Genomic DNA, 24,822 nt, shown 5'->3' on the forward strand with positions numbered 1-24,822 from the left:
ATTAACTTCTCTTTCAGACTGGTCTGTTTTGCAGAATTCCTGAGATACAAACTCCCTGAAGTATAGTTTTTGGCCTCGGTAATGGGTCCCCTGGGCTCGGTGAGCTCATCCTTGGTGAGAATTCTCTTCCACATGAGTCTCGGCTCCAGCGATTCCCCACGGAGGTTTCATTTCTGACCCTGAGGTTCCAGCGAGCCCCCCTGGTTCTTCTGTCAGCCTTGGAGAGCAGCTGGAATTTGGAACGGAACATGTAGCCACGTGTGGTGCAGACTCCAAGGCGCCGATGTCTTCAGGGTGAATCCTTCCCGCCCACGGCCGGGGGCAGTTGGCCAGCTTTGGAGCTGAGGCCCTGTGCTGCGCAGAGATCTGTCATCACTGATGCTCTGGGGCCCGGCTTCGTCCCGGGGGCTCAGTTCTAAGTGCAGAAGGGGCCTGAGATCTCAGCCCCGGGCCCCGTGCAGGGGTTAACCCAGGTCCCTGGGCCCCTTTCTGGTTCAGCTGTCCTGCGGTGGCCTCTGTGTCACTCCAGCTTGAATGCTGTCCTGGGTCTTTGCCCCAGCACCCCCTTTCCTGCGCTGGAGGTCAGCGTTGTGTCCGTATTTGGTTAATGCCGCCTCTTACCTGGTGTGCCTGGGTGCTCCCAGCTTCCACCTGGACCAGAAGATCCCTCATCTGCACCCTTTCCTTTGTGCTCCTGACCTGACCCTGCGTCCCGGGGACTTTATGTCACGTGCTCTGCGTTATGGCCCCGTTAACACACCTGCTCCTTAGGGCTGCTCCAAAGCACCAAGCAGGCTGCCGGAACCCAGGGCACATGCGATAAATACTTGCTCTTAAAGGAAAGAGTGACTTTCAACATTCTGTCACCAATAGCCGGTCATGCTGGCCGCTGCAGCTCACTGCCCTCCCCAGAGGCCAGTTCATCCTGTCAAACCAGAGAGCCTTCTGCGACAAATCTTCTACCGCAGCAGAGGGGAGGAAGAGTGGTCATTAGGGGGCGAGAAAGAGGGGGCACCTCAATGGCCTTTAAAAGCCAGTGACGCCCCAGGAGCCGCTCACGGCTGCAGGCAGAGGTGGGACACACCTCTCACCGCGATTCCCTCGACTGGCCCCAGATACATCCAGGCTTCCACACTGGGAAGGCGGGGTATAGTAACAGTAAGGGCAGTAGCTGATCTCTGCAAGCGCTACTGCAGGCGGGACATGCGTCAGGGGCCTTACGTAGTAACACAAGGGACAAGTACACGGGTGGGTGGAGCGGGTCCACCCCGTACTGGGGTGCCTGGTGCCTCCGGACACTGTCCATCTGTCTGTCCACACACACATCTCACTTATCAAAGTACCCTGGGTGCCCTTTTCACCATAAAGTCATATTTTTACATTTGTGTGTTTCAAAGAATTATTTTTTATGTTTTACAATGGATTTAATAAATAAATGAACATTTTTACCTTGCCTAACACTAAACCTTGATATATTTTTAAAATTTAAAATAAAAAAATAAGATAAACAAAACCCCTAATGCTTTCCCACGTGGGCCAGGCCCCCAGACCTGCTCCAGGAAACCCTTCTCTGCCTTTTCTCTCTGTGAGGTGTCCTCCTACCTGGGACAGGTGGGAGCAGAGCCTGGGCTGAGCCGCAAAGCCTGGAGGTGATGGAGAGAACGCTGCCTATCCTAACAGTGTGTGAGTCTCCAAGAGGCTGGTCTCCAGGGGCCGGCAGACAGCACCACTGCCCTTGGGCGCAGTGGAGCCCAGGAAGCCAGAGGAGGGGGGTGGGGGGATTCCTGACTGCAGAGCGGGAGGCAGCACAACTCCGGGCTCAAGGGTCAGCTGGGTGTCCTCAGCTTTGTCATCTGTACAATGGGGCCATGAAATGCCCAGACTGAACGATCTACTATTTATACAGTGCTTGCCATTTGCATCTGGCACAAGCACGATACAAACAAGTGTTAAATAAGGAAATGTCCTGAAATTCCAAACCAAGCAAAGCCCAGCTCTGGACGCAGCAAGGGGAGGACCAGGAAGAGCCTCCTTCGGGATATAAGGAAGGGCTGCCCACTCCATCCTGCTTTGGGGAACGACTTCGTTCTTTGCCTCTTAAGACCCTGCAGGAAAGAGCAGGATGTCCCAAAACACGCGGGCTCCTGCGGGACGGCTGCCGTCCAGCCTCGGGTGGGGGACGCTTTTCCTGGCAGGTGGCCTTTTTCTCATCTGTCCTTGTCGCCTCCCCACCACTGCCGAGGCTCTGAGGACACTGTGAGTGAGAACCCGGCTCTTGAGGAAAAGACACGTGAGTCTGGCTCATGTGATTTCTCTGCTGGGGGTCTGCTGCCGGGGTGAGAGCGGGGCCAGCCTATTAAGCTGCACGGTCACACTTTCTTCCCCTCCCCCACACCTTAGGAAAGGAAGCCCAATTAATAGCCGTGTCCACTACGGCGAGCACTTAAAGCTAAGACACAACTGACTTCTGGCCACAAATTGGCTTTTCATTAGTGACTAAATAATAGAAACACAGTGTAGCGGGTAAAATCTCCTCTCCAGTACCTTGTACCCGGTGCGGGCCGGCGGGAGAGTTTGGCACAGAATGGGGATGGGAGGGAAGGAAAGAAAGAAAAGAGGTTTTTACAGAAAGGGTACAACGCTCATTTTTCGGGTAAACATCTCTCTATCCGAGAGCGGTGTTTTTCAACCTTGGCTAGACATTAATCCCCTGAGGAGTTTAAAAGCATCTAGCTGCCCAGGTCATACCCCCAGGCCAGGCCAGTGTGTTCAGTTGTTTTTTCCCTAAAGTCAGCAAGCCAAACACTAAAAGTTACACACGGTTCTAAAAGGCCTAGTGGGCTCGTCCAGAGCAGGGGTGGACAAATTTCTTCTGCAAAAGACCAGAGACTAAATGTTTTCGGCTTTGTAGGGCCACGTCGTCTTGGTTGTATCTGCTCAGCTCTGCCATCGTGGCATGAAAGTGGTCACGGATGACACATGTGGAAACACGTGAGCACAGCCGTGGTCCAATAAAACTTTATTTACAGAAACAGACAGCGGGCCAGAGTTGGCCCGCGGGCCGGCGTTTGCCCATCCCTAGCCCAGAGGAGATAGGGGACAGCGGCTCTGCTAAATCTCCCCTGAACACCTCCAAACACGTTTCCCCTGCCAACACAAGACCCCGCCCTTTGCAGACCCAGTCATGAAAGTCATGTCGAACACCCAGCAAGCGTGTGTTCAGCCTGACCGTGGCGGGTAGGTCGCTGGAGCCGGGCAGGGGCGCCTAGGCCTCGCTCCGCTCCTCCGTCTACTTCTGTGTATGTTAAAATGTCTTCCAAGATGAAACGTTTAGAAGAGGAAATTTTTTAAAAAGAGAGGAAAATTCCCTCATTAAAAAAACCACAAGCTGAGACTGGCGGGAAGTCTGGGGACCGCGGGGCCCAAGCCCGGGGCGCGGCCCTGGGGCGCGATGCAGGCGGCCCGGGGGTGGCAGGGAGGGTACTCACGACCAGTAGAGCAGCATGAGCAGGAAGGGGCAGATGATGAGGGCCTGCAGCACCTGCCAGTCTCGGCACAGGGCGGCCAGCCCGGGCATGAGGAGCTGCCCCGCCGTGGCCACGAAGCTCGCCACCATCGTGATCAGGAACCGTCTTCCCGGGGGGCAGAGCTCTATGCCTGCAACACAGAAGGGACAGGAGAGCCATGAGCGCCGGGCCAGCACACTTCCCATCTGGCCAAGGACCGCAAGGTGGTACGTCAAGGCTGAGATGCTCGCTTTGACAGCTGCACGAGCTGAGGCTCCCCTTGCAAAGGGAGCGAGAGCGTTGCTCAGGGCCACAGAGCAAGTCGTGGCCGAAGAACGCTGTGATGGAGAGCGGCCGGCCCAGGAACTGGGAGGTGCTGCCTCGCGGGGAGACCGAGCGTGTGCGTCACACGCGGCCCCCATACCTCTGCTCTCTCGGCGTCTCTGAGCCCCCTCTGCCGCCCTTCCTTCCGTCTCCGCTGCTGGACCACGTGGCCCTCCCAACCTCTGCACGGGGCACAGGAAGCCCAGCCCAGCTCCCCCCGCCTCGCCACCCCTCCTTCCGTCCCAGTGCTCCGGGAACTCTGAGTTCCAAGCAACCCACTCACACGTGAGACCAAGACAGGTCAGTCGCACCCAACCGATCTTCTGAACAAGACACAAGCCAAACCGTGAAGCAGACTGGATCACGTAGGGCGGATCTCACCCAAGCTCCCCCTCCCTCTCAGAATTCTGCTGCCCCCCCGTGACCTGGGCTTCCCACACACCCTCCTCAGATGACGGCTCTGCCAGCAGGGGCAGGTCTGATTCACCTTCATAGCTCCCAAAACACCAGTGTCTGCCTTCAATAAATGTCAAGGACAGCACGGTCCCTCCTGTTTGCAAGAATCTATGCTCTTAATTTGACCTCGCGTAAAAAAAGATGGTCACAAAACCTTAAATTGTAGCACCCAAGTGACAACCAGTGCATACCCACTACATGAATTCCTGTAATAAAAGTCCCCAGTACTAGAAAATGCAGCTGGGTCTTATATATTTTCCCCCTATAGAGCCTGTAATTTGTTTGCTATTCTTCCTCAACAATTTGCAGGATTCCCTAAAGCTTGCTTTTTTTTCATTTTTTTTAAAAAAAGCATAGTTAAAATGATTTTTTAAAAAAGAAGAAGACAGACCCTCAGGAGAGAATACTTCTCATGCCTCTGTATCCAGAGACTGTTCGTAGATCAGTGGCTACAGCCCATCTGCTGGTTGTCCAGAGGCCAGAGCAGAGGTCAGAGGTCAAAAGGCAGTAAGAAGGGAAGCGGATGAGAGGGGGCGAAACAGGCAAATTACATTTGGCCACAGGATGGAATCGGCGTTAACAAGGATCATGCTCTACACCAGCCAATACCTACAGCAGCTCATCAGTAAGGAATAATGGTCACCAGAATCTCCATCCTTGCCCTGCCACAGACAAACAGGTCAGCATCACAGCCGTCTGTGAGCGCGAGAGAAACCTGGCCTTGCTGATAGAGAACTTTTGCTATTTAATTAAGAAAATAGGATCAAACAGCTCTCTCCTGGCCATTTACTGTGCTGCTGTTCCTTTCAGCGCCCAGGCCAGGTTCACATAAAGGATTACTTCCTAGCGGGGCTCAGGTATTTACCCCACATCTGGCGTTCCTTTTTTTTTTTTTTTTTAACTTTTTATTTTATTTTGGAGTATAGCCGATTAACAATGTTGTGATAGTTTCAGGTGCACAGCAAAGGGACTCAGCCATACATACACATGTATCCATTCTCCCTCAAACTCCCCTCCCATCCAGGCTGCCACATAACATTGAGCAGAGCTCCCTGTGCTATACAGTAGGTCCTTGTTGGTTATCCATTTTAAATACAGTCGACCCCAAACTCCCTAACTATCCCTTCCCCCTGCCCATCTGGCATTTCTGCTCTTAAAAATAATAAAGAGATCAGGGTCTTTTAGAGAAGACTAACAGTTGCAGGTTCCAGTTTTCACGTATTAAATAAGCACAAGCAGTGGATGTGCTGCTATGGAAACCAGAACTCGGCATCAGCCAGGGCGAGTGTGATGGTCTGAGGCCTGGCACAGGTCAGGGTCGGATGAGAAAATTCAGCACTTGGCCACTCCGAGAGGTGACGTCAAGACAGCATAATGGCTTCACTTCCTCGGGTTCGCTGTTTCGACAGGCCCTGCGCGGGGCTGGCGGCTCTCCTCTTCCCCACCTGGCTCTTTGATTTCGCAATGCGGGAAGTATGAAAATATCTGCAGCTATCGTTCTGTTCCCCCAGGCCCCCTTTGGGACGTCTAATCCCACACATCAGTCTACACCACGTGCTGTCACACCGAGGATCACAGGCAACGTCCCAAACCCAGGTCGAGGTCTGTGGGCGACAAAGGAGCATCGCCCCGCGACAGGCAGATGATTCCAGTCTGGCCCCTCCTCCCTCTACCCTCCCTGCTACCACTGCTCAGACGATGATTGCCCTGTCATGGCTCTCCTCCTACAGGGTCTCTCCTGCCTCGCCCGCGAGGGGCCCGAGCGATCCTCTAACTCCCAGCTACCCGGACGGACGCATCAGTGTCACCTGGGAGCTTGTTAGGCACACAGAGCCTCAGGCCCCGCCCAGGCCCCCAGCATCACAGCCGCGTTCTAACGAGAGCCCCAGACGCCTCCCTGACAAGCACTGGCTCACTGTGCTTCTCCCAAACCGTGGGCATCACCCATAGCAGGAGAAATGCTTTTGTCTCCCAGGCACACGTCTATGAGAGCGGAATAAGTAAAATCATTTCCCGACCTCTCCAGGGCTTCTGTTTTGCTAGGAATCCTAGCAGAGATTTTGCTTTATCTCATCACGTAGAAAAACGTAGAGCATTCCAGCAGATCTACAGTATTTTAGTATTCCTGCCGAGGCAATGGAAAAACACAGCCGTTTGATGTAAGGACACGGGTATGACACTTACAATGACCCTTTTGCCTTGACTCACCAGGAATTCGTTCCAAACTGCCTGAAATCAACTGTGTTCTGAAGGTGCCTGTAAAGATGTTCAAAAAAGAAAAAGCAATTATCAAAGAACCTCAGGCACTTTGGGTTTGCCGTTAATCACATGCTCCTTTTGGATGATGAGAAGTCAGCTTTTCTGAAGTGAGGAGAGGAAAGAATACATCAGGACGTGAACGTCCTAAGTCCCCGCATCTGGGAGGGGGTGGGGACCGCAGGTAGATGGCTCTACCCGAGGAAGGTCTGATCCCGGCTCTGCGCACAGGAGCACTCAACCCTTATCCTTTCTTTTTTTTTTTTTAAATTTATTTATTTATTTTATTTATTTTTGGCTGTGTTGGGTCTTCGTTTCTGTGCAAGGGCTTTCTCTAGTTGCGGCGAGCGGGGTCCACTCTTCATCGCGTTGCGCGGGCCTCTCACTGTCGCGGCCTCTCTTGTTGCGGAGCACAGGTTCCAGACGTGCAGGCTCAGTAGTTGTGGCTCACGGGCCCAGTTGCTCCGCGGCACGTGGGATCTTCCCAGACCAGGGCTCGAACCCGTGTCCCCTGCATTAGCAGGCGATTCTCAACCACTGCGCCACCAGGGAAGCCCCTTAAGTGCATTTTTAAAAAGCTGTGTATGTTGTTGCAGGTCTGGGAGTCTACGTTTTCTTGGGATCTCGAAGTGCTCCCAGCTGCTCTGAAATGAGTCTCCAGGGATTTTCTGGATGGCAGTCGGCCGTAAGGAGGGAACACATGCAGCTGGCTGAGGGCATCCACACAGAACGAGGAGGAAGTGGGCCCTGCAGGGGAGAGGCTGGGGCGCCAGTGTGGGCGCACGGCAGGCGTGGGACCCCTTCCCTGCCTCTTCCCGTCCGGGTGAAGTCGCCCAGCCTCTGTGCTGCTCCTTCCTGGCCTACAAAGTAGATAACGTTCCTCGGCCACGAGGTGACGCACATCCAACCGCCATTCAAGGCTGTCGTCCCTACAGACCTCAGGCTCAGGCCGTCTGGGTCCGGCTCCGGGTGGGCTCATGTCCCCCAGAGACTAACGCCAGTAAAGTAAGTGCTCCCACGCGGGACCTGAACGATCCTGGGTTTTAGGCAAAACTCAGTGGGAACAGACAAAACGATACGCGTGCACAAGCCCCTGTGACAGGACTCCTGGACGTCAGTAGCCTCTGCTCTCCAGGGGATGCTGACGGGGCTGAGTGGAGAGAACTGTCTCCCTGGGTGACGGTCCCGCTCTCGCCGCCTCCGCCTCCCCTTCTGGCTGTGAGGCCCAAACCCACCTCCCCCCACCCTCACGAACTCCTGCACCAGGTCCCCAGGAAAGAAACAGGGAGTCTGGACTGGCAAGAAACCAGCCTGCACGCAGGTGCCAGCACACGCTCCCAGCCAGCCCAGCAGGATTTCAAGCCCTGCTCCTGTCCCCACGACTTCTCGAGAAGCGCCAGCCCCTGCGGTTTCCCTGGGGCGCCACGCGGGTCACTGTGGCTGGACCCAGACGTCACCCCACCTGGGACGGGGGTTGGGGGGACTCAGCTCGCTGGAGGAGGGAGACGGGCTCAGGAAAGGACAGTCTCCCCCAAACTGTGTTCAAGCACCAGAACTAAACATGCTTCTGGATCCGCCGGGGAGTGAGAAATCCATCAAAGCCCAGGGCACCGCTGAGCGGCTCAGCCATCCCCACGAAGGGGCAAGCCCACCAAGGGCCGCCGGGCCCCTCGCAGCCCCGTGGCAGCAGCACAGGCCACTCAGAGGCCACTGGGCCAGACTCATGTCCTTCCACGCGGAGCCCCCTTCCCATCCTCCCAACCACCTCTGTCATCAGCCGAGTAGCTGAGGGGCCACTGGGGAGAAACCGCCCGAAGGAGAAGGAAGGGAACCCGCCAAATGGAAGGGGGTGGCATCGCGGCCCCCCACCTTGGGCACCGGCTCCCTCCAGCCTGGCCCGGCCCAGCCTCCGGGCTGCTGATGCCCCCCCGGGCCCGGGCTCCTCCCCAGCAAGGGAAGTGTGCTCACTGGCCGCTGCCCCGACACCCGCCGGCCTCTCTCCTCTTCCCTGCTTCCTGCCCTCACCAAGCTGGCCCGGAATGGGACACACCACTCTCTAATTACTGCCCTGGCTGAGGACACGGGGCCCCCAGAACCCCGGAAAATAGACCTGTGACATGTGATTTTGGAATTCCTTATTATAGCAAGAGCGCCTGAAATCGCCAGTCATGGAGACTCAAATAGCATCTGAGGGCGTGACTGTAAAAGGCTGCTATTATCACAACGGCTCCAAGTCTTCCCTTCCCCGTGGAAAACTTCCTCTTCCTCTCAATTTAGGACCTGCCAACCCAGCGGAACGGTTAAAACCCCCTCCATTTAGAGAAACGAAGATAAAACAATACAGAAACGTAAATATCTCCTACAAATCACATTCCAGTGCCTGCCAGACACACAGACTCAAACATTTAATGCTCAAATGCAGAAGAACCACATGACCCACCTGCTGGGTTACCCATCAGGTCTGCAGCGCTGGGCTAAGGCACAGCTCCCCCTCGCTGTGGCTAAACACGTCGGTGGGCATTTTTCATCCGTTAAACTCAGTCTGCACAACTCTCTGGTGTAGGTACTGTTTTTAATGCTCGTTTTACACAAGAGGACCCTAAAGCTCAGAGTGATTAAGTGACTTGTCCAAGATCACACAGCTAAGGAGGGAACCGAGTAGGAACTGAAGCTAGGTCCCCCGTCCCCCTGGTGTCCCCCCCGCCCCCCCGCCTGGCTGCAGGCAGGTCTCCAACAGGAGTCCCCGGTGGTGGGTCTGGCCTCTTTGCCGCGCCCACCGGAATCTGAGGTCCTGGAGGTCAGGCCTCCTCGGCTTTGCTCACTGCCCTTCCTCAGAGCCTGGGATGGTGCCTGGCACACAGCGGGGACTCAGGTATCTGTCACCTGAAGAACCTCGTGATGGACTCTTCCCGTCTATCTGTGCTCCTTACCTGTGCTCCTCTTTCCTTACATTTCTATGATGGAATCAATTAGGGTCACGGTAGCTGAGATTGGTTAGTAAGTCTGCAGAAGCTGGTCTTACACGGGAGCTCATCGTGGTTCACAGATTCACACGCTGATCGCTGTTGGGGGGGGAACACTGCCCACAAAGCCCACTGACGCAGTACGAGCCACGGAGCCCAGTGTCCTTTCCAGACAACGAATTCTTTCTATCACCTTGTGTTTCTTTTAAACGAGCATTATAATTACTCAAAATGAGGAAAAAGGATTTAAATGCTCACTAACGTTTCCGCTTAGCAATCTCTTCTGTTTACAAACAGTGACTGATGTTCAGCAGTACACGCTTAAGAATTTAAATTAATACCACTTCCAGTCTCGCAGCATTTAGCGAGAGAGGAAAAATCCAGCGAGAGAAGGGACTTGATACATCAGAACAGCCTCCGGGCCACTGAAATCCTTGCATTTTGCGTCTGCTGAGCACCTTCAAGCTGAGTGAAGGAGCAGTTACAGAGAGTGGGTGATTTTCGGGTCCAGAACACAGGTTTCCGGCTGCCAGTTCCAAAGTGACAATCCTCATTTTCTTTGGTACCATCCATCCTATGGGTCAAAATCGCACTTACTGACCAATCATGTTTGCATCATTAGATTACGCATCCGAGCAGTGTCCTCAGAGATGGCAGATGTGAACGCTCAGGGGAAGGTGGCCCAAGAGAACCGTCCTAGGTTACTTCCAACTCTGCCTCACATCAGCGGCACACAGCTCCCCAGGTGTCGGAGGGCAGGCAGGATCACCCAACTCTTATTTCTCTTCAACAGCACTGTCGACATTGTTGTTGTTTTATGAGCTTGACAAGCAGTCAGGAAAGTAGGGGTTGGGTTTATGGTAAACAGAATATATCTCAACATGAGGTCACAGTATCATTACTGTATAACACCTGGTAATGGTAAATGTACTTCACTCTTTAGCATATTCTTCCTAAACAGGAAGGAATTCTTAGCAATTAGTCTTTCTAAACAAGGTCTTCCTTTTTTCTCACGTGCCTCTTCTTTGTACCTTCCCGTTTCTCTTATGTCTGCATTTATAAAAACTTTTGAAAGTTCATACATTCACCAAGAAGAGAGAATCGTGTAACGAATCCCCAAAGACCACGTGTGGGGTCAGCAATGATCAATATTTTGCTTCTCTCGGTTCTTCTGCCACTTTCCTTTCACTGTTTCCTGTAACATTTTAAATCAAATTCTTGAAATCATTCACTTCTAAGCCCACAGACGTCTCTCTATAAAAAGGGTATTTTCTTACGTAAAGACCAATACCATCATCACATCTAACAAACTCTATGATAATTCTTTAATGTTATTTATTCTCCAGTCTATGCTCCAATTATTCAATTACCGCCAACATCTCTTTATGGATGTATGTTTAAAACACCAGGTCCAAACGAAATTCATACGCTTGGCTCTAAGTCTCCTTCAATCTAGAAAAGCCCCTCCCCATCCCCTTTCCCAGGGCGCCGTCTTGTTGAAGAGGCCAGACGGGCTCTGGTTTTGTCTGAATACCTACTTCCCGTGGGGTGCTGACTTGTTCCTTCATTCTCTGTTTTAATCTCTGAACAGTAAGTTAGACCTGAAGGTCCAGCTGGACTCAGGTGCAACATTTTCGGTAAGAACGGCTCGCGGTGGGCCTGTGCTTCCTGCTGCCGCCCCCCAGGAGGGGCACCTACTTTGGAAGATGCTGAGCTTGACCAACAGACTCACGTGGTAGTGTCTCAGCCTCCCATCCGGCGCCACTCACCAACACCTTCCTCCTGGCTTCAACATCCCCCGACGGGCAAGGCCCACATCAGTGATTTCATCAGGGGTGCAAGATTTTCTAATTCTGTCGTTCACTGCACGTTGTTTTTCGCCTTGAGTTATATTTGTACAGAAGAACTTTTATTCACCAGGGAGGGCCATTCAGAAAAGGCAGCACTAAGGAACCACAGTCACACCAGGCGATGGGTAATTTCACAGGTCACGTCACCTCTGAGAGCTCCCACTGTGCTCAGAGCAAAAGCAGGCCTTCACAGTGACCTGAGGCCTGACGTGTTCTCCAGCCCCTTCCCCCTCGGACCTCATCTGCCACTTCCCCTGCCCATCACCCACTGGCCTCCTTGCTGCACCTGTTGTCTGTCCCTGTGCCTGGAACACCCCCCCCACCCAAGAGTGTCCCACGTTCCCTCCGCCCACGTGTCACCGGATCAGGGAAGCTCTGTCCGACCACCCCACACAAAACAGCCATCCCTACCCTGTCTCAGCTCCCCAAGTTCTTCCTGATGACTCACCACACAGGGGACAGTGTCTCTGGACAGTGGTTCTCAAGTGTGGTCCCAAACCAGCAGCAGTGGCACCTGAGACCGTGCTGGAAACACAAATTCTAGGGCCCTGCTCCAGACCTGCTGAATCCGTACCTGGGGCTGCATCCGGCAACCCGTGTTAACAAGCCCTACAGCGGACCTGACAGATATCACATCACTCAATCCTTCTAATAACCCTAGGAGGTAGCACTGTTTTATCATTAAATTTTAAAGATAACAGAACACAGATTCCTGGGCCCCAGCCTCGAGACGCTGATTCGGGGGGTCTGGGTCAGGGTCCCGGAATCTGAGCTTCTAACAAGCTCCCAGGCCATGCAGGTGCTGCGCGTTCAGGGACCACGCTCTGAAACCCAGCGCTGTGAACACCGTAGGGAGAGTTCTACACATCTTAGCCCTGAGATCCCTTATCAATGTCCCCTTTGCAGCATTAGCGTATTAAAACTAACACAACTCAAGGCTACACTGCAGCTTCGAACACCTGTTGGCCTGCAGGCCTTGGGGAGACTACATGCTTGCTTTTTTCCCCATCACCATATGTGTGACTTTCTTTCCCACTGAAGAAAATAGCTCTTCCAGTGCCCCCAGGGCAAGGCAGGCAGAGGCTTAAAAGACCTGGAGTTGCAAAGAAGTTCAACTCTCAGCCTAATTCAGATGAAGGGAAACTCAGCGAACACCCAGCGGGGCTGGCAGAGTCCAAGGCCAGGCAGGTAAGAAACGTGCCAAACCGGCCTGGGATGAAGGGTGAGCCTGCAGCGAATCACGGCTCGCTGGCTCTGTGTAAAGCCCTTCAAATTCAATTAGAAGAAAACCTCTGTCTGGGTCGCACGGAACTCGGCGGGGGCCAGGGTCCGCCACGCGCTGCCGGCCCGCTGGCTTCACTCACGGGGAGAGAAAGGTCGCAGAGGCTGCTGCAAGCAACCACGCCTGCGCCTCCCTGTCTCTTCAACGTCCAGCGCTGCACCCAGCCCCCAGCAGACGCTCAGAAAATGCCGCGCTGAAATGACAGAAGCAAGGGAGGCACCCATTTCCCCGGGAGCCCAAGGGCTGGGTACGTGAGGAACTGCAGCTTCTACAGCACCTCCGCACCCGGGCAGGTGGGTCTCAGATGCAAGGAGCCCCTCGGAGTTGCCGACCACAGAGGAGCTGGCAGCCGACTGGTCAGGGCCACGCCCGCCTGCCCGCGTGGCTCCCAGTGGAATCGGCACCTGTGGCAGCGCGTTCAGGGGCTGCTGCCTGGGTGCTGGGGGGGCAGCTGTCACCGCTGAGCCCGGCCTGCTCCGCCAGCACGCGCGTGGCATCTGTTCTTTTCCTTTCCTTTCCTTTTCTTTTTACTCTTGGAAGGAACCTACGAGGCAGGTAGTTATCTTTTTTTCCGAATGGGATGGACGGGCCAGGGGAGCTTCGGAACTGCCCTGGGTTCTCACATCGCCGGGCCAGGCGCCTTACACATGCCCCCAAACCGCACCCGCAGGACCCCCTCCTCGCGGGTGTTAACAATCTTCTGTGTACACACAGCTGGGCAGGGAGGAGGCTGAGTCTGGGGAGCCTGGAGGGAAGGTCACAGGAGGGAAGGTCACAGGAGGGAAGGTCACAGGAGGGAAAGGGACGGACCCGGTAAAGGCTCCACGGAGGGTAAGCCGCCGGCGAGGGCCCAGCAAGGCCCCGGGCTCGGCTCTGCCCCAGTGGCCCCGCAGCGTTCCCTCTGCTACTGAGTTCTGTCTTCTGTAGGAGGAACGTTGGAGAAGATTACAAAGCTGCGCAGGGGATCAGAACGTGACGCTTTGGCGGAAGGTTGGTTTTGAGCTGAAGGCAACGGAAAACCAGCAGAGGCAGCAAAAGCTCTCTGCTTTCCTCCCTCCCGCCGGGAGACAGGGCACAGCCTCCTCTGTGCAGGCCCCCCTGCCCCTGTACCAGGAAGAGGAGACTGGACGACTCATTACTGGGGACGGGGCCCATCTGAGCCCACTTCACACGCCTCCCTGGGAGAGCCCTCCTCTTCCACGAGTGTCCCCCGTATACGTACCTCTGCACAATTCACCTCCCCCTAGAAGCCCAGACCCTTTCCCTTTGTCCTGTCACTTCTACACCCTTTGTTAAAACTGCATATAAGCTTTCAAGCCTGATTGATTCTTTGGGTTTTCACTTCTTTTTCTGTGAGAACTGTGTACACATAAAAATTAAAATATTAACATCAAACAAAATTCGTATGCCTTTCCTCCTGTGAATCTGTCTTCTGTCAGTTTAATTTGCAGGGCCCCAGGCACTACACCTAAGAGGGCAGAGAAAAAAAGTTTTTTTCCTCCCCTCCAGTTGCATCCTCAAAATTGTAACATTTCCTAAGTGTGTGATCATCTTTGTCATAATTATCAAAAGAGAACAATGCTGTTAGAGAAGGAAAAGTCTGTAGAGAATTTAAAGTGGAGGCATTAAGATGAGCTCAATCCCACAGGGAGATGTATGTAGGCTTTTGGGTTTTCTTCTTCTGTCTGAGAACGCCGGACCTTTCTAGCCCAGAGTCACTATTCCATCGAGAGTAACTGCATGGAGTGGAGGGGGCGAGAGAGACCCCAGGAAGGGGTTCCAGGAGGAGGGCTTGTGGGTCCAGGGGGCTCGATAGAGGAAGCAACCCCCAGACTGAAGCCTGATGTACCTGGTGGAGGGCACAGATGACCAGGTGGGAGAGGACGTGCTGGCAGAGGGGACGGAGGGGTCAGGGGGGAGAGTGGTCAGTCACTCCTCAGGTGACAGACAGCTGTGTGGCTCTCATTCCCACCACGACTAGAATGCAAGTCAGCCTCCTGCCAACTGGGGTTCGTAGCCTTTAAAACTGCCCCAATTTCGATAAAAATGAAACCGGCATTCCTTCCCCAGCCCTCCCCTCCCCCTGCCTCCCCCCCAATGTGATAACCTGGCACCACGCTCACGGGTTTTGATAGGGACAGACACTGACCATCACTCGCCAGGTGCAGCCGGGTTCCCAAGCCCTGGCCCCGTCCCTCCTGGGGTGAAGTCTCGGCTTTCCAGCTCATGACCTTGAGGAATATCTGCCCCGAGGCCAGCCTCCCTCTGCAGATGTACGAAATTAAAAAGGACTGTGTCCGCAAGAATCCACCTGCCGGCCGCTCCTTTCCCACAGAAACAGCATCATGCAAGACAGGTAGCCCGGAGGCGGCAACGGGGAGAGCAGAAGCGCTGAAATGGGCTGGATTTTTCCATTTGCCAAGTACCAGCCTCGTGGTCTTGAGCTGAGTACTTAACACGCTCATGCGGTCGCGGGAGAGTGTGACTGGTCCCCGCTGGAAGGACCGGTGACAGGGGGTGAGCTGCCGGGCTGGTGTGCCCCAGCGCCTGACACAGCCCATCCGAGTACCAGCTCAGGGACTCGGTCCAACGGCCCCGGGGCTGCGGGAGACGCTCACGGCCACCGCAGGGGCTCTCGCAAAACGCCCCTTTAGTTCCAGGTAACCACGAAACAAACGAACTTCTGTAGAAGTTTATAACTCTTGTGAAAGTTGGGGACTTTCTGCATGAGAATGGCAACCTCCAAAGTGCCGGGAATGCTAACCATAGTATACAGAGGAAGGGCCTTTCTACGTGATCCACTGTGTAAAGGTGAGCAAGGATTTTCCAGGCCCCACGTGAAAAGGGAGAAGACAACTGTCGCAGCAAATGTGCAAGCAACAGCACAGGCCTCGTGGAAATGGATGGGCCACGGGGAAAGGACAGCCCCGGAAGGCGAGGATGGGAGAGGTCCCAAGACATTTGTCTGTGGGTTTTGATGGGCTCCGTTTGGAAGGGACACGCTTAGCATTTGGAAAAGCGGCCCTGGAGGCACTATAGGTTCTAAGTAATTGTATTTAGAAGAGCAGTGTCTTCACACTACGTTCCTTCTTGAAGGGTAATGGTGAACGGCCGGGAGCCGCATCTTTCACGCCCCCCGTGAACGCAGGCGTTCACATCACAATCACACACACACACGACCGTTTCATACCATTCAAAACGGCGTGAAGTCAGGGATTGTACGGCTCGCTCTAGTTCTTGCTTCTGAAGGAGGCATGTTCAGGACACACAGCGCTTTATAAAGCGCAGGACCCACACGCTGAGGCTCTCTAGAGGCCGACCTGCCCCGGGTGCCCTTGTGAGCTGCAGTGGGAAGAGTCTCCCAGAAAGCATCCCTCCTCTCAAGTTGAGAGGCGGCTTGTCAGCTACAAGGGATTTAAAGTTTGGAAAAGTTCTGCCACCGAATTATAATTTTTGTTTGTTTGTTTAAAAGATTTGATTCCGGGCTTCCCTGGTGGCGCAGTGGTTGAGAATCCTCCTGCCAATGCAGGGGACACGGGTTCGTGCCCTGGTCCGGGAAGATCCCACATGTCGCGGAGCGGCTAGGCCCATGAGCCACAATTACTGAGCCTGCGCGCCTGGAGTCTGAGCTCCGCAACAGGAGAGGCCGCGGCAGTGAGAGGCCCGCGCACCGCGATGAAGAGTGGCCCCCGCTCACCACAACTGGAGAAAGCCCTCGCACAGAAACGAAGACCCAACACAGTCAAAAATAAATAAATAAACTTATTAAAAAAAAAAATTTTATTCCAAAAGCCTACTTTTCATATGGTGTAAGAGTCTGTTTCAAGGTCAAGCTTTGAGGACACACCTGAAGCTCACTGTTAGTATAATGACTGTCAGAGCTCCAGGAAACTTCCAAGGTGGGTTTGTTTTGTTTGCTCTCTCCCTCTCTCCCCCCTTCTTTGGTCCAGAACATAAAAGCACAGAAGTCACCCCACTTTGGATGTGATGCTGCAGTCACCGGTAGTCACTGCTGTGGTATCAGGCGACAATCAAATGTAAATGCTGTCACACAAAACAACCCCAGAGTCTGGGGTACGTGTTCAGCCAGCACCTCTGAGACATGCTGGGCCACCTTTGACAAAGTTGACAGAAGAGAAAGAGGCACAGGGGCAGAAAACAAACTATTCACTTATCATCTATCACGACCAAAGCCCTCCTGCCAGGGTGGGGCTGTGCTTGGAATTAATTACTAGCGGGGAAAGACTCCATCTGGTTTGGGAAAAATCAAAATTCGAGTGACGGGCTTTACACAGAACAAATAATGTAAATTCCTTAAAAGAAAAGTTAATAGATTTTAAAAAATCATATAACTTAAATCTCCACGTACTTCTCTCATTTCCTGAACAAATTCTAGGGTCCAAGTGATTAAATGTATTTCGATTCATGGACAGGGGAAGCAACCTGCCCAAGAGAGTTAAGAAGGTAACCCAAGTTTCGTAACACCTAACCTAGGATTTTATTCCTCTAGGTAAATAATATGGGTTTAAATGCTGGGTATGTCTGTGTGAAAACTTACGTTCAATCAGCATTTTAAGATGGGACCCTGAATTTCAAATTAAACCCATTACAGCGTGATATTTAAAGGATATAAATCTCCTTAACATTGTTCAACTCCTCCAGAAAGTCATTGTATGGCTCATACATTGACATAAAGCAAAACTGAAAAGAACACCTCAATTCACTTAGGCAACCAACTACTAAAACTGAAATGCAGAATGAAGTAGAGCCCCAGGAACTATGAACGAGGCCATGCGGGGTCACCCCCGCACCTGTGGTCCTCCTAAACGCGGAGGTTCCCCCAAAGCAGTGCTCCTCAGAGGATGGTTCCCTTAACCCTCTGCATCACACCCCCCCCCGGGATCCCCTGCCCAAACCTACAGAATCAGACACTTCCTCGGTAGAAGCCAGAGTTTAGCAGGGCGCCCAGGAGATGCTGATGTACCTCTGTCATCAAGCTCCAGCAAAACCGATGGGGTTCTTCATCGGTCTCAGACTACCATCAGACAAATAACACCTTCACCTGTTACTGTTGCAGGGGAGGGGAAACCTCTTCCCTACCCTTTTAGGTGCGCTTCCTGGGGGCCTGTGAATTAAACTGACAAAAGGCAGATTAGGAAGAGAAAAGACAAAGTTCACTGCTGACTATGGACTCGGGGGCTCACAAAGAAAGTGGCTCAGAGAAGCAGTTAGAATTTGGGGCTCATACACCATCTCAACATGAGGAAGGAGTTAGGATTTCAAGGGGCAATAAATAGTGAGAAATGAATGCCAACTACGTAGATGAAAGAAACTATTGGAAAGTAAGGTTTGCTTTAGTAAAGTCTGTTTATGCAATTTCTCATCTCTGGTGACAGGAGTCACTACCCGCGCCACCCGCCCCCGGGATAGGAAGCTTCCCATAAAGGGGGATTATGGGAGTTGAATTCTTTCAGAAGATCTGCTTTTAGGCAGTAAGGCGAGTGCAGAGAAAGCCTCTTCCTGCTTCTGCCAACTCTCAAACGTCTTCAGCCCAAAGTACTCCTTATGCCACCGTGGCACATTCTGGACCCTTTCCCTAGGAAACACAGTCACCTGCATCACGGCCTTTATTCCTAACCACGTTCTTGTCCTATTCCCATTTTACAGGGTGGCCCCAAGAGGCTGGTGACCAAACAGGTCTCGGGTCATGTGGTTTACAGTACCTAGACCTTGAATCCAGACCTTTTGGATTCTAAACATCACATGTATCCTTTAAGAACAAAGCAGACAACCCTGCCCTCCAAACACGCACACAAGTCCCATTTAGACACTGTCTGCCTATTAGTCATCTCTTTTCAGTAAGACTCGCTCAATTTACCACCATGACCGCTAACCAGACTGGCTAAGCTTATCCATGAGGGCCCACTCCCGTGTTTGCTGAGATATAATGAAACACTCAGCAACCAGCCAAATGTCTAAGGGCCCATAGCTTGCTCCTGAATTGTCCATCTGCTTCCAAACATCACGACACTGATGGATGACCTTGGGGACCGGCGTGGAGTCAGGCCCAGCAAAGAGCTCATCATTGTCAAACACTCGTGCCGACCAGCCAGCAGCTCTCCCACACGAGAAGGAAGAAAAACATTTTATTTGGAAAAGGACAAGTGGAGGGTACGAGATGGCAGAAGAAGAAAACTACATTCTATAAATATTCAGGATATTATTTCCTTCACTAAATTTTATGCTGGATTCATTAACTTTAAAGAAGATTTTTGCTAAGAAATGGAACACAAATTGGAGTGTTCAGCCCAGTCTCTGACAGCATTCGAGGAATATTCTGGTTTCTACAGCTTTTTCTTCCAGAATTGTACCTGACCAAAACGGTAACCACCTAAGGCTTTTTAAATTTAAACTTAATTAAAGTTAAATAAAATAATAAATTCGGTTGTTGAGTTAGGCTAGCCACATTTCACGTGTTCTACTGGACAGCACAGATCTAGAATCTGATGTCCAAGTGTCGAAATAAAGACACTTTGCCAACATTCTCAAGAATATGTAAGTAGGAAGGAGGGGGAAACTGAACTTAAAAGATTATTTTTAAATTGTGAAATACTTCAAGTATACTGGGAAAGTATAAGAAATACTAGAAAACACTTGTGTGCCCAAACACTTGGCTTGGTCAAATCTTTACATTTACTGTATTTCTCCACTTCTTTTTGAGTGAAGATAAGAAAGCACAACAGACACAGTGGAAGCCCCAGTGGGCCCCTTCAACGAGCCCAGTGAACGCTCTACTGAAAGTTAAAAAGGAGCCCCACGACGGTGTCAGGCAACCACGCGGTGAGGACCCTGCGCTCTGGACCAGACGGCACGGGTTCTACGTTTCCGGGACAGCTAAGAGCAACTCCAGGACGTCTGGAGATCTGCTGAAGGTTAAAGGAAACTAATTTGAATGTACAGACAGATGCATAAAGATCCTTTTCCTGGAGGTAGAAGTGGAGAGCATGTCTCGAAAGAACCAATTTCAAACTTCAAGCATGTTAAAATTCGTGATCCTTAGGCACAAATGCCTCCAACGAAACCCTTCAATATCCCCTTTCAGCGCTTGTAACTGCAGAGACAAGCTTCTTACAACTCTCCCCTGCTGAGGCCTTGAAACCGAGACGTAAACCCACAGAAACGCTGTGCCCTTGGCAGTTCGGGAGCTAGGCAGAAATAGCCACCGCCCTAGGTAAATCATTCAATAAACCTTAATATCAGGAAATGAGCAAACCCACACCGAGCAAGCTTCCTTTATACAAAGAAAACAGCTGTTTATCAGCCAGTATTTGACAAAAGGTCCACTGCTAAGCCTGTCATAAATACGCGCGTGTGTCCCAGCGCGAAGGACATCCGGCTGCACCAGGATGCCATACACACTTTCACTGAGCGTCACTTCTGTTATATCCTCGAGTCCAGTGGACTCCGGGCTCCGACACTTGGGGAATTAGCACACAGAGGTGTTCAGTGGCTAGGGAGTTTCGAATGCCAAGACGTGTGTTTTTTCGTACAGCCCACCTTCATTCAGCCAAAGAAAACAGTTCTCAGAGGGGAAGGGCCCACTTTTAAGTTATAAGGAAAGTACACGTAGCCTACCGTTCTACAAACACGGTGCCTTTTGCAGGACAAGACGCGGGACCTGTGAGTATCCAGGGGTGAGGCGTGAGCTCCCAGGTCAAAGCAGCTGAACGCAGAGTACGTTTCTACTGTTGTGTACAAACCGTTCTGCCCCCAGGAGCTGGGTAATGAAGCTGGCTTCTCCTTCAGCATTTAAACTGTTCCACTTACAACTCACGGGCTCTTCAGCCTGGAACCACTGAAACTTTCTCCTGCTCCAGGTGCGCAGGGCCAGAGACGGGCTCCCCTGTGTTACAGGACACGGCTCCCCTCCTGTGCGTGAACGATGCCACCTGACCCGCCAGCACTGCCCTCCCAGCTAAGCCCCACCTCTGCTTCCCTGCTGGCCAGTTTCTGCCACATCTAAAACCCACTACGGTTCATCTGGAGCTAAACTCACCACGGGCCTCCCCACCCCAAAGTCAGCCGGGCCCCTGACTTCTTACGTCTGTTAATTACGCATCCCTCGACGCCCCACCCCCCGCCCCCGGCTGAGGGTCCCCCTACCTGGACTCAGTCTGTGGGTCCGGGAAGCTTCCTTCCTGCAGACCCTCTGAGATCCAACTGTCCTGTCCTACCCTCTTCCATCCCTCCTGCTCCAGCTCAGGCAGGGTCCCCTCCATCACCCTCTCCCATCTCCCACCACACGGCTCACAAGAACATCCCCTGCTTCCCCCAACCCTCCCACTGGAAATATTCTGCCCTTGCTGATGCCCAGGACGAACACAGCCAGCCTTCCACGATCCAGCCTGGAGTCCCGGGACCTGGGGGGGGACTAGCACATCTTAACCTTCAACCTTAAAGACACAGACACTGGGGGAAATTTTGAAAACACAGAGAAGTATACATTAAGTGAATGACCGATAATCCAAATGCCCGGCCTTCAGATTCCAATGTATTTCCTCCCAATCTTTTAAAGAATTAATTTAAAAAACAAAATTGGCTATCTGCTTGCTTTCCTTATTTTGTAGGACATTGTAAACATTTCCTCAAGTCGTTAAATAGTCCCCCAAACGAGGTTTTGAGGCTGCATGAGGCTTGACCCCATTAATTCATGTACCTGTCTACTCTCTAGCTGCTTCCCACATTGTGCAGTTACACTGCCCCCCACAAAGGGACATGAATGGTCTCGAGGGCCCGGTCCCTTCTCACACTCCTCGTGTCCCCGACCCAGAGCAGCCCTGGGTGACCCCGCTGGACTGACTGACCTGCGTGTCGTCCCCCTAGAGGCCGCGCTGCGCCGGGCTCCCCTCCCACAGAGGCAGCACCCAGCCCTGCAGGAATCCCCACGCTCCTCGGGTCTCCGGCCTCTGCGTCTCCCAAGCTGCTTCCCTCCCAGCACCTCCTTCTCACCGGCGCAATCTGCTCTCACGCAGGCTCAGGATGGGAACCTGGTGATTCTTCTCGACCCCAGCCTCACTCTCCCAGCCGGGCCACCATCTCTCCACCGCCCTCTACCCCCAGTCCGTCCCTTCCCCCTCTCTGCCTGGGCAGCCACAGGGGCCTCCCCGGGACCTCCCCACTTCCCAGTTTCCCAGCTGCACTTCAGCCAAAGTCGCCTCTTTAGGACCAAGTCTGGGATGACCTCGTTATTCCTCTCATCTCCACCTGGGGCTCCTGCTTTACCCAGGAGATGGCCCAGGAGGGCCTGCGGCGCCTGTCCGGCCCCGCTCAGGCCGCGGCCACCAGCCCTTCTGTCCGCCCCTGACAGGCCAGCCCTCCCCAGCCCGGGGCCTCTGCCTGGCCGCTCTCCCGTCCTTCCCTGGCGAAGCCTCCCGGTCCCGCACGCGTGACGTGTCCTCAGGCTGTGCTCTCCCTGCTCCCTCACGTACATCAAGGCTCCCGGCTCTTTCATGCCACCTGATGCCCCCTTCACAGCACTGTCTCAAGTGGGGACACACAAATCTGATCGTCTGTACGATACGTGCCTGGACCGGAGGCTCCAGGGGGAAGGAGCCCATACCTCTGTCGTCTTTAATACCGTGTCCCCTCCTCAGGGCCTGCACGTGACAGGTTCTCTGTGCCATGGGAGGAGGGAAGTGGGCAAGGCAGGGCGTGAGCTGGCTTCTGACCACCGCCTAGTACAACGACCCCAGCTTGCGGGGCCCTGACCCCGAACCAAAGCCCACCTGCCACCGTCCCCGGGGCAGAGGTTCTATTCCCCAGGAGCTGCCGTTCCATCTTCTCCCACAGGCAGGGAGGCGCTTCGGCTGCTCTGTGGCCACTGCCTGAAGTCACCACTGCTGCCTGCACGTTCGCATCCTCCTCTCTCTCCGGGCTCTTGATCTAGCGAGGCCACTGCCCGGTTCCTGGTCCTGCCCGTGCGTCTCCGCGTGCGCACGTGGGACGCAGGCCCTGGTGACGGCATGCCGCATCCTGCCGTCCTGCCCAGAGTAACTCAGCCATCGCCACTGGGCGTCCACCCCGTTCCGGATACCGAGCTGGGCGTGGTGCCTTCTCCTGCTCCCCACACCTGAGGTCAGCCCCTCAGCACGGCCATGGTCACTCCCTCAGACCCACTGGGAGACTGTCCAGGGAGAAAACGGTTCAGACCTTCCACCTGCACAGACTCACTGGACCTTACAGCCATGAGGGGACAACCCCCAGCCGACCTCCCGGAGCTGCCCCTTGAGGCCAGACAGAGGATGCTTGCGAAATTCAGACTCTCTGTTCCAGGCAGGAAGTGACCGAGTCCCCTTCCCTCCCCTGTCACCTCAGCCTTCATCACCACCCTGGAAATAGAAGCTAACCTTTCATGATCTCTTCAGGAGAGTAAACGCTTCTCCCTCCGGGTAAACAAGGAAGCCACAAAGCACCATCTGAGCAGGAGAACAAGGGCATGGCGGTGAGCCTTTCTTCCGACAGCCCAGCGTGGGAGCAGCCCACTCACGGGGCCAGGGGCACCCTACGGCCTCAGAGCTGGGAGATCGCCAGCCCTCCAGGGAGCCGGCCTTCAACCACCGGGAAGCACAGGGCTGTTCCATGGGAACCCCAGTGTCTTTCCATCCCCACCTTCCCCTCCCCCTCCCCCCCCCCCCAGCTTCTAGAATTGGCCCAGAGCAGGAACCTAAGGGTCTGTCTCTCCCCCGGCCCCATCACTATCAACACCTCCCGAAGACTTTTCAGCCCAACTGACCACCAACAGGCAAAGCCAGAGGCCCAGGGCAGCCCCGCGGCCCTGGAGTTTCTGGAACCTTCTCCAGGCTGTGGATCACCCACAGGGCATCTCCTGTGGGCCCTGAATTATAGCGCCCAATATTCCTTCCTTTCTCCACCTCCACCTCCTCACGGCCTGGCAAACAGCCATGGTTGGCATGACTTGTTTTTATCAGATTAGACTGTATCACCCCTCTTCCCACGCAGGATTGTGTTTCTGTTTGGCGAAGAATACTGAATACCCGACCAATGCTTTGAATATCACTCAGTCTGGGGAGACAGAAGAGCAGAGAGATGAATACGGATTACTGAAATAAGCAAAACACGAAAGCAGGAAATTCATGTTTAGCGGTCAGTGCCCCAAACAACCTAGTAAGTTAAGGATGGATATTTGCTCGTTGCTTCTGTCTCTCAGGCTACAGACCTAGGAGAGAGACGTATGCTGGACATCCTGATTCCTGGGATACAGGAAGGAGGGGGACCACACTCCCCTCCGTCCCCCCTGACATCAGCACTCCACTGATTCTGAGTCTTTGCGTCCCTTGGGGTACGCAAAGGTCTGGGGGGTGGGGAGGGCCACGGTCGATATAAAATTCTGTCCAAGTACTCGGCAGCATTGTGACCCCGTACACACACACACACACACACACGGCAAAAGGTTCACGACGCAGTACTTAACCCTTATTATGTGTGTTGCACTCAATTCTACTCTTTTCCTTTTAAAATGCTGGGAAGGATCTGCCCAATGGACTTGGTAACCCCCCTAATGCGTTATGAACTGCAGTTTTCCAAATGCTGCTTTAGGGTAGGGTTCAGATCGCTTTAGAAACAAGTGCACAAGGGCCTCCGAGAACTGTGACCCCGGGCTGCATCCGGCCCGCTGCCTGGCTTTGTACAACCCGCCACCTGTTTGTATTTAGCCTGTGAACTAGAATCGGTTTTTACATTTTCAAAGGGTTCAAAACAACCAGAGGAAGCAGGATATGTCTCGTGTGGAAGGTATGTGAAACTTGAATGTGAGAGTCTGCCGACAGCGCTGGGCTGGAACACAGCCGTGTGCGCTCACTCCCAGCCTGTCTGGCTGCTCTCGCGCTAGTGCACAGACTGCTGGCCCGCAGGGCCCTGAAGACTGAGTCTCTGACCCTTTACAGAAGAAGTTTGCAGGCCTGTGCTCTGAAGCTTTGATAGGTGCAGACTGGACCGTCAGATCGATCTGTCAAGTGTGTTGCCAGGGTCACAGGATATTTTACTTTTACTTCCGTTTGTAACAGGATGATCAGTAATATCACTTGAACAGCGCAGTGATTTTTATTACGAGAACAGAGTCCTTAAGAAGGCTGAGCTACTGTCACCTCAGAGAGGCAGCAGTGGAG

General features: G+C 53.4%; 1 protein-coding gene across 8 annotated transcripts in view; it reads right to left on the reverse strand.

Annotated features, from left to right (window-relative positions):
- The window catches only part of SLC22A23 (solute carrier family 22 member 23), a 152,310-nt gene that overhangs the window by 40,541 nt on the left and 86,947 nt on the right, over positions 1-24,822 (reverse strand). For 6 of the 8 annotated variants that reach the window (XM_059937816.1, XM_059937817.1, XM_059937819.1 and 3 more), the window contains exon 4: positions 3,489-3,657. In XM_059937816.1, coding sequence (XP_059793799.1) covers positions 3,489-3,657 — 169 coding nt within the window. Of the gene's footprint in view, positions 1-3,488; positions 3,658-24,822 lie in introns of those variants that run through there. The other 2 variants (XM_059937820.1, XM_059937821.1) reach the window with 2 other exon arrangements.

This window comes from Balaenoptera ricei, chromosome 11, assembly GCF_028023285.1.
Source record: "Balaenoptera ricei isolate mBalRic1 chromosome 11, mBalRic1.hap2, whole genome shotgun sequence".
In the NCBI taxonomy this organism is placed as follows: Eukaryota; Metazoa; Chordata; class Mammalia; order Artiodactyla; family Balaenopteridae; genus Balaenoptera; species Balaenoptera ricei.